The sequence below is a fragment of the Tribolium castaneum genome, chromosome 6 (assembly GCF_031307605.1).
Source record: "Tribolium castaneum strain GA2 chromosome 6, icTriCast1.1, whole genome shotgun sequence".
NCBI classification, from domain to species: domain Eukaryota; kingdom Metazoa; phylum Arthropoda; class Insecta; order Coleoptera; family Tenebrionidae; genus Tribolium; species Tribolium castaneum.
In genome coordinates this window covers 2,144,527-2,160,298 of record NC_087399.1, presented here as the reverse complement: position 1 = coordinate 2,160,298, position 15,772 = coordinate 2,144,527, and the positions used below count along the sequence as shown (strand labels likewise).

Below are 15,772 nucleotides of genomic sequence, written 5' to 3'. Positions count from 1 at the left end.
TTGTTGCCATTTTATTCACTTTATGTCTAAACTTTGAAGTTCTAAAATTAAGTTGTCAACAAAAATTGCCAAGGCTATAATAATAATAATAAATGGTTTAAAGATCGTTTTTTTAATGCTTCTGTTTCCTGAGATATTATTTGGAGCTTTTAATTAAAGGAGAATTCTGATGCTTTTAAATTTTTGACCTGAATTTTCTGAGAAAAACACTGTTTTAATTTTTATCAATTCTCATACGCCGATTACAGCGAAATTATTAGAAAAAACTTAAAAGAAAAAATTTTTCGATTTGTTATTAAATAAATTTTTCTTCTGTTACTAAATAACTTACAATCTTAAATTGATTAAACACAAAATTTTGTCATAATAAATGTTTTATTAAAAAAAATTAAATAGTAAAGTTTTTTGAAAATATGTAATTGTATTTTTGACCTCGCTCTGATTTATCTAATCGTAAGCCCATTCCCGCCCGTTTGTAATAACCCCTCAAAGAATTACATTCCGTATTTATTGCTTCCCTTCATCAAATAATCTCGCTCCAAACAAGCAGATTAAAAATGCTTCAGTCTTTTAATACGAAAGCAATTCTGTTCGCCCAACAAGCACCATATGCTCTAAGTTAACTCATACTCGCGTTTCCGACCTAATAATTTCCCGAAGACGGCGTTCCACCTTTTTTAATCTCGTTTCCATCAAGCTGTTGCAAGCTGCTATAAAATTGATGGATGTTTTGTTACACGGCTTTCCTTATTTATTTACCGCAAAACCGCACCTTAATCGACCTAATTCAGCTCACTTAAAAATTAATAAACATTTTTTACCTCGATAATTACAGCTGCGAACACGTAATTCTCCCGAGAGGGCTTTACCCATCTAAATTACACTTTAATTGAATGCAATTGCATGCGTTCCGGGCAGTCCGGAAGAAACAAAGCCCGGAATTATGATGAATTCTGGGCTTAATTAATCGCCGACTATTTTCAGAAATTACGTGCGAGTAATTAACCGGACGGAATTAATTAGAATGGGATTAAAGTGGGACGAAAAATTACTCTCAAGGGTGTCATTTCGAAAATGGGATTTTATTAACACGCTTTTTCATGACCTAATTAGAAAATTTATTCCGTAACAATTTTCTTGGACACATTAAAATAAAGGACCAACTGTTAACTTTGTGAAAGTTCCAAGTGGTCATCTAGATAGAATAATTGAAGTTTTTTTATTGTTCAATTTGGTCAATTATTAAAATTCCGGGCCAATTTTTTCGGAATCAAACCTGTCGGGGATTGATTCGGGGGCGGCATTGGCAACTCGGTTGCCGTGGTGACGCCGCCGCCACCAGCATCTCGCCGTTAAATTGATACAGAATTTTATGGCCTGCTGCCCTCTGTTAACGACGTTATATTGCTGCCACCTTCGTCTGCAACAGGCCATTCTTTGATTTTTGGTAGTCTACACGTGGGGGTTTAGAGGGCGCTGTTTGTAACATCCTGACCTAGTTTAGAAAATTTTTCTTTTAATTCTTTTTTTTTGCTAAAGTCAGACGAGTGGTTTACGCTCAATTGATTTCTAATGGTTTTCAAACTTGACTACACTTGAATTTATTTTACAAAGAAAAATGGGTTTTGTCGCAGGTGCGTTAAAATGTGGTTTTCTGAGGTTTTCAGCTGTTTTACATTTTTATTGTTCCTGCAATTTTCCGGTATTAAAATAAAGTAGGCGACATTAGAAATGGGACAGCGCAAAAGTAATGTTTCACTAGAGCGTGAGATGTTTTTCCGTGTAGCAGTTTTCTTGATTTTTGTAGAAAATGAAGCTTTGACTTAGAAAAATAATAAACGGACAATCACTAGTTAATTATTTTTTTAACTTTCTAATAATACTATTTTTTTAATGTACGTTTGTACAGGTATGTATTTTATTTTTGCAAAAAACAATGTATATTGAAAGAGCTTTTGCCTGTAAAAATAAATAAACCAGCAAAAACTTGTTAGAACCTTAATAATTTCTTTTGTTTTCTCAAAATAACTCAAGTTCACAAACTATTTTTTTCAAGTTTTATCTCGCTTTGCTATTATTCCAATTTTTACAGAAAACAATGCTTATTTACTGGGCTTTTAACTTAAAAAAAATGGTTTACCGGAAAACATTCCTTAGGGCTTTAATGAATTTTTTGTTTTTTCAAAATATCCTGACTAGACAAACTGATACAAAATTTTTTTTTCAAGTGTCATCCTGTGTAACTATTATTCTGATTTTTGCAGAAAAGAGTGCTTATTTACTCAGCTTTTAACTTAAAAAATTGGTTTATCGGCAAACACTCCTTAGGTCTTTAATGAATTTTTTTGTTTTTTCAAAATATCCTGACTAGACAAACAGATACAAAATTTTTTTTCAAGTGTCATCCCGTGTAACTATTATTCTGGATTTTGCAGAAAACAGTGCTTATTTACTGAGCTTTTAACATAAAAAAAATGGTTTACCGGCAAACATTTCTTAGGGCTTTAATAAATTTTTTGTTTTTTTAAAATATCCTGTTTAGACAAAGTGATACAAAATTTTTTTTTCAAGTGTCATCCCGTGTAACTATCATTCTGATTTTTGCAGAAAACAGTGCTTATTTACTGGGCTTTTAACTTAAAAAAATGGTTTACCGGAAAACATTCCTTAGGGCTTTAATGAATTTTTTGTTTTTTCAAAATATCCTGACTAGACAAACTGATACAAAATTTTTTTTTCAAGTGTCATCCTGTGTAACTATTATTCTGATTTTTGCAGAAAAGAGTGCTTATTTACTCAGCTTTTAACTTAAAAAATTGGTTTATCGGCAAACACTCCTTAGGTCTTTAATGAATTTTTTTGTTTTTTCAAAATATCCTGACTAGACAAACAGATACAAAATTTTTTTTCAAGTGTCATCCCGTGTAACTATTATTCTGGATTTTGCAGAAAACAGTGCTTATTTACTGGGCTTTTAACTTAAAAAAATGGTTTATCGGCAAACACTCCTTAGGTCTTTAATGAATTTTTTTGTTTTTTCAAAATATCCTGACTAGACAAACAGATACAAAATTTTTTTTCAAGTGTCATCCCGTGTAACTATTATTCTGGATTTTGCAGAAAACAGTGCTTATTTACTGAGCTTTTAACATAAAAAAAATGGTTTACCGGCAAACATTTCTTAGGGCTTTAATAAATTTTTTGTTTTTTTAAAATATCCTGTTTAGACAAAGTGATACAAAATTTTTTTTTCAAGTGTCATCCCGTGTAACTATCATTCTGATTTTTGCAGAAAACAGTGCTTATTTACTGGGCTTTTAACTTAAAAAAATGGTTTACCGGAAAACATTCCTTAGGGCTTTAATAATTTTTTTGTTTTTTCAAAAAATCCTGACTAGACAAACTAATATAAATTTTTTTTTAAGTGTCATCCCGTGTAACTATTATTCTGGATTTTGCAGAAAACAGTGCTTATTTACTCAGTTTTTAACTTAAAAAAAATGGTTTACCGGCAAACACTCCTTAGGGCTTTATTAAATTTTTTGTTTTTTCAAAATATCCTGTTTAGACAAACTGATACAAAATTTTTTTTTTCAAGTGTCATCCGGTGTAACTATCATTCTGATTTTTGCAGAAAACAGTGCTTATTTACTGAGCTTTTAACTTAAAAAAATGGTTTACCGGCAGACATTCCTTAGGATTTTAATAAATTGTTTGTTTTTTCAAAATATCCTGATTAGACAAAGTGATACAACATTTTTTTTTCAAATGTCATCCCGTGTAACTATTATTCTGGAATTTGCAGAAAACAGTGCTTATTTACTGAGCTTTTAACTTAAAAAAATGGTTTACCGGCAAACTCTCCTTAGGGCTTAAATAAATTTTTTGTTTTTTCAAAATATCCTGACTAGAAAAACTGATACAATTTTTTTTTCCAAGTGTCATCCTGTGTAACTATTATTCTGATTTTTACAGAAAACAGTGCTTATTTACTGAGCTTTTAACTTAAAAAAAAATGGTTTATCGGCAAACACTCCTTAGGGCTTTAATAAATTTTTTGTTTTTTCAAAATATCCTGTTTAGACAATCTGATACAAAATTTTTTTTCAAGTGTCATCCTGTGTAACTATTATTCTGATTTTTGCAGAAAGCAGTGCTTATTTACTGAGCTTTTAACATAAAAAAAATGGTTTACCGGCAAACATTTCTTAGGGCTTTAATAAATTTTTTGTTTTTTCAAAATATCCTGTTTAGACAATCTGATACAAAATTTTTTTTCAAGTGTCATCCTGTGTAACTATTATTCTGATTTTTGCAGAAAACAGTGCTTATTTACTGAGCTTTTAACTTAAAAAAAATGGTTTATCGGCAAACACTCCTTAGGGCTTTAATAATTTTTTTGTTTTTTCAAAAAATCCTGACTAGACAAACTAATATAAATTTTTTTTTAAGTGTCATCCCGTGTAACTATTATTCTGGATTTTGCAGAAAACAGTGCTTATTTACTCAGTTTTTAACTTAAAAAAAATGGTTTACCGGGAAACACTCTTTAGGGCTTTAATAATTTTTTTGTTTTTTCAAAAAATCCTGACTAGACAAACTGATACAAAATTTTTTTTCAAGTGGCATCCTGTGTAACTATTATTCTGATTTTTGCAGAAAACAGTGCTTATTTACTGAGCTTTTAACTTAAAAAAAATGGTTTACCGGCAAACACTCCTTAGGGCTTTATTAAATTTTTTGTTTTTTCAAAATATCCTGTTTAGACAAACTGATACAAAATTTTTTTTTTCAAGTGTCATCCGGTGTAACTATCATTCTGATTTTTGCAGAAAACAGTGCTTATTTACTGAGCTTTTAACTTAAAAAAATGGTTTACCGGCAGACATTCCTTAGGATTTTAATAAATTGTTTGTTTTTTCAAAATATCCTGATTAGACAAAGTGATACAACATTTTTTTTTCAAATGTCATCCCGTGTAACTATTATTCTGGAATTTGCAGAAAACAGTGCTTATTTACTCAGTTTTTAACTTAAAAAAAATGGTTTACCGGCAAACACTCCTTAGGGCTTAAATAAATTTTTTGTTTTTTCAAAATATCCTGACTAGACAAACTGATACAATTTTTTTTTTCCAAGTGTCATCCTGTGTAACTATTATTCTGATTTTTGCAGAAAACAGTGCTTATTTACTGAGCTTTTAACTTAAAAAAATGGTTTACCGGCAAACTCTCCTTAGGGCTTAAATAAATTTTTTGTTTTTTCAAAATATCCTGACTAGAAAAACTGATACAATTTTTTTTTCCAAGTGTCATCCTGTGTAACTATTATTCTGATTTTTACAGAAAACAGTGCTTATTTACTGAGCTTTTAACTTAAAAAAAAATGGTTTATCGGCAAACACTCCTTAGGGCTTTAATAAATTTTTTGTTTTTTCAAAATATCCTGTTTAGACAATCTGATACAAAATTTTTTTTCAAGTGTCATCCTGTGTAACTATTATTCTGATTTTTGCAGAAAGCAGTGCTTATTTACTGAGCTTTTAACATAAAAAAAATGGTTTACCGGCAAACATTTCTTAGGGCTTTAATAAATTTTTTGTTTTTTCAAAATATCCTGTTTAGACAATCTGATACAAAATTTTTTTTCAAGTGTCATCCTGTGTAACTATTATTCTGATTTTTGCAGAAAACAGTGCTTATTTACTGAGCTTTTAACTTAAAAAAAATGGTTTACCGGCAAACATTTCTTAGGGCTATAATAAATTTTTTGTTTTTTCAAAATATCCTGTTTAGACAATCTGATACAAAATTTTTTTTCAAGTGTCATCCTGTGTAACTATTATTCTGATTTTTGCAGAAAACAGTGCTTATTTACTGAGCTTTTAACTTAAAAAAAATGGTTTATCGGCAAACACTCCTTAGGGCTTTAATAATTTTTTTGTTTTTTCAAAAAATCCTGACTAGACAAACTAATATAAATTTTTTTTTAAGTGTCATCCCGTGTAACTATTATTCTGGATTTTGCAGAAAACAGTGCTTATTTACTCAGTTTTTAACTTAAAAAAAATGGTTTACCGGGAAACACTCTTTAGGGCTTTAATAATTTTTTTGTTTTTTCAAAAAATCCTGACTAGACAAACTGATACAAAATTTTTTTTCAAGTGGCATCCTGTGTAACTATTATTCTGATTTTTGCAGAAAACAGTGCTTATTTACTGAGCTTTTAACTTAAAAAAAATGGTTTACCGGCAAACACTCCTTAGGGCTTTATTAAATTTTTTGTTTTTTCAAAATATCCTGTTTAGACAAACTGATACAAAATTTTTTTTTTCAAGTGTCATCCGGTGTAACTATCATTCTGATTTTTGCAGAAAACAGTGCTTATTTACTGAGCTTTTAACTTAAAAAAATGGTTTACCGGCAGACATTCCTTAGGATTTTAATAAATTGTTTGTTTTTTCAAAATATCCTGATTAGACAAAGTGATACAACATTTTTTTTTCAAATGTCATCCCGTGTAACTATTATTCTGGAATTTGCAGAAAACAGTGCTTATTTACTCAGTTTTTAACTTAAAAAAAATGGTTTACCGGCAAACACTCCTTAGGGCTTAAATAAATTTTTTGTTTTTTCAAAATATCCTGACTAGACAAACTGATACAATTTTTTTTTTCCAAGTGTCATCCTGTGTAACTATTATTCTGATTTTTGCAGAAAACAGTGCTTATTTACTGAGCTTTTAACTTAAAAAAATGGTTTACCGGCAAACTCTCCTTAGGGCTTAAATAAATTTTTTGTTTTTTCAAAATATCCTGACTAGAAAAACTGATACAATTTTTTTTTCCAAGTGTCATCCTGTGTAACTATTATTCTGATTTTTACAGAAAACAGTGCTTATTTACTGAGCTTTTAACTTAAAAAAAAATGGTTTATCGGCAAACACTCCTTAGGGCTTTAATAAATTTTTTGTTTTTTCAAAATATCCTGTTTAGACAATCTGATACAAAATTTTTTTTCAAGTGTCATCCTGTGTAACTATTATTCTGATTTTTGCAGAAAGCAGTGCTTATTTACTGAGCTTTTAACATAAAAAAAATGGTTTACCGGCAAACATTTCTTAGGGCTTTAATAAATTTTTTGTTTTTTCAAAATATCCTGTTTAGACAATCTGATACAAAATTTTTTTTCAAGTGTCATCCTGTGTAACTATTATTCTGATTTTTGCAGAAAACAGTGCTTATTTACTGAGCTTTTAACTTAAAAAAAATGGTTTATCGGCAAACACTCCTTAGGGCTTTAATAATTTTTTTGTTTTTTCAAAAAATCCTGACTAGACAAACTAATATAAATTTTTTTTTAAGTGTCATCCCGTGTAACTATTATTCTGGATTTTGCAGAAAACAGTGCTTATTTACTCAGTTTTTAACTTAAAAAAAATGGTTTACCGGCAAACACTCCTTAGGGCTTTATTAAATTTTTTGTTTTTTCAAAATATCCTGTTTAGACAAACTGATACAAAATTTTTTTTTTCAAGTGTCATCCGGTGTAACTATCATTCTGATTTTTGCAGAAAACAGTGCTTATTTACTGAGCTTTTAACTTAAAAAAATGGTTTACCGGCAGACATTCCTTAGGATTTTAATAAATTGTTTGTTTTTTCAAAATATCCTGATTAGACAAAGTGATACAACATTTTTTTTTCAAATGTCATCCCGTGTAACTATTATTCTGGAATTTGCAGAAAACAGTGCTTATTTACTCAGTTTTTAACTTAAAAAAAATGGTTTACCGGCAAACACTCCTTAGGGCTTAAATAAATTTTTTGTTTTTTCAAAATATCCTGACTAGACAAACTGATACAATTTTTTTTTTCCAAGTGTCATCCTGTGTAACTATTATTCTGATTTTTGCAGAAAACAGTGCTTATTTACTGAGCTTTTAACTTAAAAAAATGGTTTACCGAAAAACACTCCTTAGAGCTTTAATAATTTTTTTGTTTTTTCAAAAAATCCTGACTAGACAAACTGATACAAAATTTTTTTTCAAGTGTCATCCCGTATAACTATCATTCTGATTTTTGCAGAAAACAGGGCTTATTTACTGAGTTTTTAACTTAAAAAAAATGGTTTACCGGCAAACACTCCTTAGGGCTTTAATAAATTTTTTGTTTTTTCAAAATATCCTGTTTAGACAAACTGATACAAATTTTTTTTCAGTGTCATCCCGTGTAACTATCATTCTGATTTTTGCAGAAAACAGTGCTTATTTACTGGGCTTTTGACTCAAAAAAATGGTTTACCGGCAAACACTTCTTAGGACTTTAATGAATTTTTTGTTTTTTCAAAATATCGTGACTACGCAAACTGATACAAACTTTTTTTTTCAAGTGTTATTTTCTAAGTCTATTTAAGTGACTTTTGCAAAAAAAACAAAGTATATTGAAAGTGCTTTTGACTGTAAAAAACAAAAAGGACCGTCAACAACTCTTTAGAGCCCTAATAATTTTTTTTGTTATCTCAAAATATTTTGCGTACCCTAACTTTATTTTTTTTTTGGGTATTATCCCAAGTAGTAATTTGTCTGATTTTTGCTAAAAACAAAGCCTATTGAAAGGGTTTTAGACCTTAAGAAATAAATAAACTAGCAAAAATTTTTTGGAGTCTTGAATTGTTTTTTTAATCAATTAGAATGCACTAACATGAGCACATAAATTTAATTTTTTTAAATGACATCCATTTTTTTGCATAAAACAAAGCCTACTAAAAGGGCTTTTGACCGCAAAAAAAATAGTAAACGGACAATTACTTCTTAAGTCCTTAATAATTTATTATGTTTTTGCGAAATAACTTAACAACATAATTTCCCTAGACACTCTTTTAAGGGCTCATCTGCCACAAGTTCTATTTGTCATGTGCCGTAAAAAACAAGAAAAACTTGAAGTTATCGAAATCTAATTAAATCGCCCGACAGAATGCAGATTCAATTGAAACTTTTGAAAACTTTGTAACTGGATTTTCCTGTTTACGAGCAATTGCATTTTTGGCAAAATCTCGCTTATCTCTCGACGATGATGGCTCGCTTCCTCCTTCCGTTTCTGGCCTTGAACCACACTGATAAAAATAAATCAATAACGAAATTAGGGCCGTAATTATACGCGACTTGTAAAGCTCCTCTCGAGACTAAATCGACGTCGGATTTAGACCATCTTCAAACTTTAGATGATAAATCACGGCTTAATTATTACCAGCGATGTATATTAACTTGCTAATTATTCCGGAACGGAACGAAAATAAATAATAAAAGACACAAGTTCGATTCAACAAAGGCCAAAGTTGAGATTTTTGGGTCAGGCTAAGTGGGGTTAATATCGAGACGGCGAAAGATTTATATTCAGAAATGTCAATCATTCCAGCCAATATTGCAGTTATTAGGGATTTGGGGTTTCCAAGTCGATATCAGCGACCGAAAAGGAGAAAAGACGCTAAACACACAACTTTTTACCACTTTCAGCAATTTTTAGCAACAGAAAAATTCAAATCAAAAATTCTGTTTAGACGAAAATTAATGAAGCTTTAATCAGTTGACCAAAAAAATTTTTGCTCGAAAAATTGCCTCAGCTTGATTTAATCCAAACACAAATTCAATTTTAAAATGGATTTTAATCAAGTATTAACACAGCTTTGAAAGTTTGTTGTTAAATTTGGATTTGCTTTGCAAATGCAATTTTAACTTTCGTGTTGAAATCTTTGATCCCGGCGCCTCCACCAAAATTCTCCTACAAGTAAAGTTAATTTTTTCGCGGTAAACATCCACCTGACTATGCCTTGGGGTTTTTAGTGCGCGAGCCTTTATCCTGACCGTTATATAGTCAGTCCTTTAGCGACTCGCGGCGAGAGTCTGCGTCCGTCTTTGCCACGTGCGCGCAAAGTGTAATAACAGTTCGAAAAATGGCCTAAACATCGCACGGTATTAAAATTTGTTGTTGCTTGGGGGAAGATTTGTTTAAATTTTTAATCAAGTTAAGGAGAGAATTAATTACGCGCTGTCTAGGAAGACTTTTTTGTACTTTTTTGTGTGAGATTCATGCATTTACATGGACTCTCACGTCGTAATGGCCACTTTTGAAGTTAATTAATCCGTGGAGAGCAGAAGGGATAAAAAATTCTGTGACCCAATTGAGTTCTTCGTTTCGTGACGTGTTGTGTTTTAGTCGAATGCAATGAAAATATTTGCATTGTTAATGCAACGAAGCTACAAAATTATATTTGCCTGTTTTTTCGCATAACTAATTTTTGTTAGAAAAGATAAATAACACTGGTTCTTTTTATTATTATAAACTTAGTGCTTCTGAATCAATTTAAGAACAAAAATTACGATAATAATTTCGAATAAATTCTATAATTTGTTACAAAATCATTAAAAAATCAAACCAGTTGCATCATATTAGTAGAATTTTTTTTGTAGTTTTTTTCATATTTTTTGGATCAGTTGAGTTATTTTAGGGCCGCTTTTATCAACTTTCTCTGTACCTAAGTTTAACCGTTTCCGAGATATTTAAGAATTTTTGAAAATTTTTGGATTTGCAACTGTCAATTAAAAAATCGGTAACTCTCTTAGTTTTAGAGATTTCGAAATCATATTTGGAGAATTAAAAGATGAAGCCTATATCTGTTCTCCAGTGTGTTCAAAATTAAAAAAATAGTTAACAAACCCAAAAATTTTAAGGTTAAGTTTGGGCAACTTCAAGGACCCATAACTTAATTTTTTCAAATGGGATGTCTTAATTTTTATTTTACTAGATTGAGGAGAATTTTTTTCTGCATCGATCTGTGTTAGCATTCCCTATACCTATCTGTGATAATTTTCAAGTTATGTTGGTTTTTTTGACATTGTAGAAAATTTCTTACTAGCCACAGCTATTTTTACATAGTTTGCCTTAAAAACATTTCTGATTAAACAAACGATAAACTCTGTTCAAAATCGTGTTGTCCGATTTGTGAAAACAAAATAAATTCATTTGAAAAACTTTAATTTCTCACATTTTTTTTCTCGTTTCCATGGCAGCCTATGATGGCTAGTGAATTTCTCAATCTCAACAAAAAGTTATTGTAACTTGAAAACTATTAAACTTAAGTATAGGGAATGCTAATACAGATCGATGCAGAATTAAATTCTCTACGATTTAATAAAATAAAACTTGTGTCATTTCATTTGAAAAAATTGAGTTATGGGTGCTCAAAAGTTCTGAAAACTTAACTCTAAACAATTGGGGTTTGTTATTCTTTTTTATAAATTTGAAAACACCAAAGGAAAGATCTAGGCTTTCTCTTTCAAATGAGCTAAAAAATTATTCTAAATTTTCAAAAATGACAGAGTAATTGATTTTTAATCTGGAAGGTGCAAGTTCGAAAAAAATTAAAAACCCTAAATATTTCGTAAACGGCTAAATTTAGATACAGAGAAAGGTTATAAAAACTATCTTAAAATAACTCAAGTAATCCAAAAATGCATTTAAAAATATAGCTTAGTATTTAAAATAAGAAAGTTGATAGCAACTTCCGGTATAACCGGAAGTGTTACCACCTTGGGAATATTTTCATTGAGCAGGACCTAAAAAATTATGGTTGTATACAAATTTACAGATGACTATCATTATTAGAACTACCAATAATTTTAATGTGGGGTTTAGACGGACACCCTGTATATTATTTACGTAAAGATGCAATTTACACAAAAATTATATTTTAAGACATTAGATTAATTTAAGAGAGGATTGGTTGCAGACCAGTCTGTTATTATTGAATTTTTTGCGTGCCTTTGTTAAATGTTAATAACGGTCAACTACCACGCACTCCCTTCACTGTCGACTGTGATGAATTAACTGATTAGGGAGTTATTTATCGCATCTACTCGAGTTCCCAGAAACTAGTCCGAAACGAACGCAAATAATTATCAAACGCCGACCCGTTTCAAATAACTAACTCATTTTGAAGTTTTCAAGTGATAAGAAAAAACGTTGTAGTATCGGAAGGAAGCAAACAAAGTGTCCGAACCGGATCGAGGGTCACTTTTTAAAATTATTTACAGTCGAGTCTTCTTTGTCTATAGACTATATCCGGGAGCTTGTCGGTCGCACAATAGGAAGCTGCCAACATTAAGAACAAAAGGCCATTATTGCGTGGACAAACGAGCATGTTGTTCAAACGGACATCTGTCGAGCCGTTTTGATGTTTTGTGTTTTTAAATAACGATCAAATCGAAAAATACGTGCTTGTGTAATTAAGTAAGATAAGGATGAGATGCCTCTTTTGCTACAAACGAAACAAACTGTTCAATTTTTTTATTTTTTCACTTACGGCTTAACTATTTGAAAAAGTGGAATGTACGCCTATGCAAAATGATCCGGGGAATCGACTGGCGTCGAGAAAATTGCTAAATTCCCAATAGTTTTTTAGTTATGAATTTTTTAAAATTTTACCAATTTTTACATTTAGCAGCAATTTGCTCGAAAACTAGTAGTCGGAGAACAATAATCTTTTTTGAAAAAAATAGATAATTAAAAGAGCTTTCCAAAGATAATATACTTCATGGGATTATCTCTAATAGTTCCGGAGCTTTTGCTCGAGAAATGTTCCGGGTACCCAAAACCGACAAAAACTGCGACGAAAATTGAATAAATCAAACTTCAAAAAATCGAACATCTGGACTTTTTGTGGACTTTTAACAACTTTAGTGAGTTGTTAAGACATGTAGAAGACCATAAAAATTTGCAGGAGTTAGTTTAAAAAAAATTTTTTTTTCACCTTTTTGAAGGTAAGTATATTACTCAAGAAATTTGAGCAAAAAAATCAAAATTTTAAATTTCGTGAAAAGTATAATACAGAACATGAACCGCTGAATTCAGTGGAACAAACCGCATTGCTCTACAACTTTTAGTTTTTTAGTTATGAATTTTTGAAGTTTTACCTAATTTTGCTTTGATTTGCAATTTTCTCGAAAACTATTAGTCGGAGAAGAAAATCGCGACAAAAATTAAAAAAATCAATCCCCAAAAAATTTAACATATATACTTTTTTGGGTTGTAAATGCATAGAAAATGCCATAAAGCCGCGCTAAAGAGAGTATTACAAATTTTTTTTTCATTTTTGACAATTAAAATTTTAAGCAGAATTCAACACATTTAGTTTTTGAGTTATAAATTTTCTGGGTGAAAAACAAAACAAGGTTCCTCATAAAAGGTAAAAAAGAAAATTATTTTTTTCCGAAGTTGTTTTTTGGCGTTTCATTGCCCTGCAGTCAAAAAAACACCAAAGCACCAAATCGAAGTGCACCACGTTGGCCAAAACCCTTCGCTTCATTATTGTCCCCCACCTTGTTGTATGTATTTTAGAGGCTTGGCGAAAAATTAATTAGGCGCTTGTCTCCCTTCGTTTCCATCCCCGATAAATGATAATGAAGCCATGTAAAAGCACTTATCGCCCCGCAAAAGCTCGGGGATTGTTTTGCAATAACAGGAAGAGGTTGCAAGGAGGTAGTCTAATCGATATTCACGCTTTGCTACGACACAGACTGTCTTCATCCCTCGAATTCGTGTTGGTCTTTGTTGAATCGAGTTTCGGATCAGTTTCAATGTGGTCGACTTGCAAAAGAAACTGTTTCAGCGGAAATGGAGCGCTTTACTAATTAAAATTTCCAGTTTATTTGGGGAAACGCAAACCTTTTAATTCCATTAAACTCGGATTTTATCGATGGATCATTCATTACACTGAAGCGCAAAAATCTCAAATTCATTTCTATAAATAGCAACATTATCAAGCACCCAACAATAGAAATATGATTTAATAATTCAGCGCGCGAGCCAAGACTGTGTACAAAGAAAAAATGCGTTTCTTTTATTTTTTTTTCGATAATTTATGCGATAACACTTGACCTATAAAGCTTCCCTCAAGCGAAATAATTAAATTTTGCGCCTCTTTAGCGATGTAATTACGCAATAATTGGGTAAGAAGTGCCAGAAACGAGCCGAAATGGCGTTTGCGGCCGCTAGGATGATTCTCAAAGACAAGAGGAGGAAAACATCAAAAGAGGATTTCGCTCCGCGGAATAAGAGCAAGGTAAAGTGTGTGTTGTTTTTCTTTCTTCTCAGAAAATTCGATCCCCGAGCGTAAAACATTGAGAAATTAATAGAGACCGGACTTTTAGAGATTTAAAAAAAACAGAAATTAAAAATGAGAGATTCTAAATAAAAAACAAAATACTAAGAAATTGTAAAGGTAAAAATATAAAAACAGGTATAAAAAAAATTAAATGATTAATATTCTGACTGAAAAAATTACAAATCAAAAAAATAGAACCGCAAAAAAAACTTAAAAAAATTGGAAAACTGAAATTATACAGGGTGACCAACAGAGATGTGTAATCGGTCTATAACTTTTTTGGTATTTAAAATATTGCTATGCCGTTTTAATTAGACGATAGATTGACTTAAAGTACACAAATTATAAAGATTTTTAATATATACAGGATGTTCTATACAGGGTGGTGAACCAAAGTTATATTCTTTTAACTGGAACAGCCTATATATATTTGCATAATTAGATTCTACACAAAAAATAGTGTAACCTTGTATAAGATATTATAGATTTATTTTTTTTTTCGTTTCGAAATTATTCAATTTTTGGTTATAAAAAAAAATAATTTTTGAAAAATTATTGCAAAGTCGCCTATGAATACTTTCCGGTAAATTTGCAACAGAAAAGCTCAGAATACCTTGTTTTAGTAAATAGTCGACTTTTACTTGAAACACGCACATAATGTACAGGGTGTGCCAAAACGCAAAAAGTTGAATAACAATTTTTTTTCAAACCGAACACCATGTATTTTTACAGGTATCGATAGCATTTTGCATAAGCTTTGTAATGGTATAAAATTTGCATAGAAAAATTTAAATATTTTTCAAGAATTTTCAAAAAAAATATTTTATTACCTACAAGAAAATTTGTTATCCTAGAATCTGAAAAGTCAAATGGTAATTTATTTTTTGATATGTACTAATGTAACTTTTTTTTGTTGCAAATTTATCGAAAAATATTTATAGGCGACTTCGCAGTAATTTTTGAAAAACTTTTTTTATAACAAAAAGTTGAACAATTCCGAAACGAAAACAGATAGACCCATAATAGTTTGTATAAAGTTACATTATTTTTTTGCTTAAAAATATATAGAGTGTTCGATATAAGAAACTATAACTTTGGTTCATCTCCCTGTATACAACACCCTGTGTATAATAAAAAAAATAATTTGTGGACATTAAGTCGATCTATCGGATAATGAAAACGGCATAGCAATATTTTCAGTAACAAAAAAGTTATAGAGCGATTACGCACCCCTGAGGACACCCTGTATGACGGTGAAATAACAAAAAAATGAAAAATTTTGGAAATTAATATTAAACATAGGAAAAGAAACTAGAAAGCTGAAATACTGAAAATAAATTTAAAATCTGTGATTGAAAGACTAGAAGCCTGAGAATATAAAACAAAAGAACTTTGTTAAAAGTTGAATAATTCGAAAAACACCCAATTTTTTGTTTTTGCTTCTCAAAGATCATTAAATTGTCCAAATATAAACATAACTCGTAAATTTAATATGTCGAAGATAGTAACTAAAAAGGTATAAAGATTTTTGACCTAATTTGATACAATTTTGAGTTTTGGGAAAGAATTTTGCGAAACAATTTTTGCGCAATGTTTGAGTTGGAATACAAAAAA

General features: G+C 30.3%; 1 protein-coding gene across 5 annotated transcripts in view; it reads left to right on the top strand.

Annotated features, from left to right (window-relative positions):
- LOC659938 (neo-calmodulin) overlaps window positions 1-15,772 on the top strand; it is a 41,644-nt gene that overhangs the window by 1,914 nt on the left and 23,958 nt on the right. For 2 of the 5 annotated variants that reach the window (XM_008199017.3, XM_015982934.2), the window contains exons 1-2: window positions 9,841-9,968; window positions 13,981-14,116. The exons of 2 other annotated variants lie outside the window; for them this stretch is intronic. In XM_008199017.3, coding sequence (XP_008197239.1) covers window positions 14,030-14,116 — 87 coding nt within the window. In that variant the 5' untranslated portion in view covers window positions 9,841-9,968; window positions 13,981-14,029. Of the gene's footprint in view, window positions 1-9,840; window positions 9,969-10,004; window positions 10,021-13,980; window positions 14,117-15,772 lie in introns of those variants that run through there. One more of the 5 variants, XM_064357381.1, reaches the window with a different exon arrangement.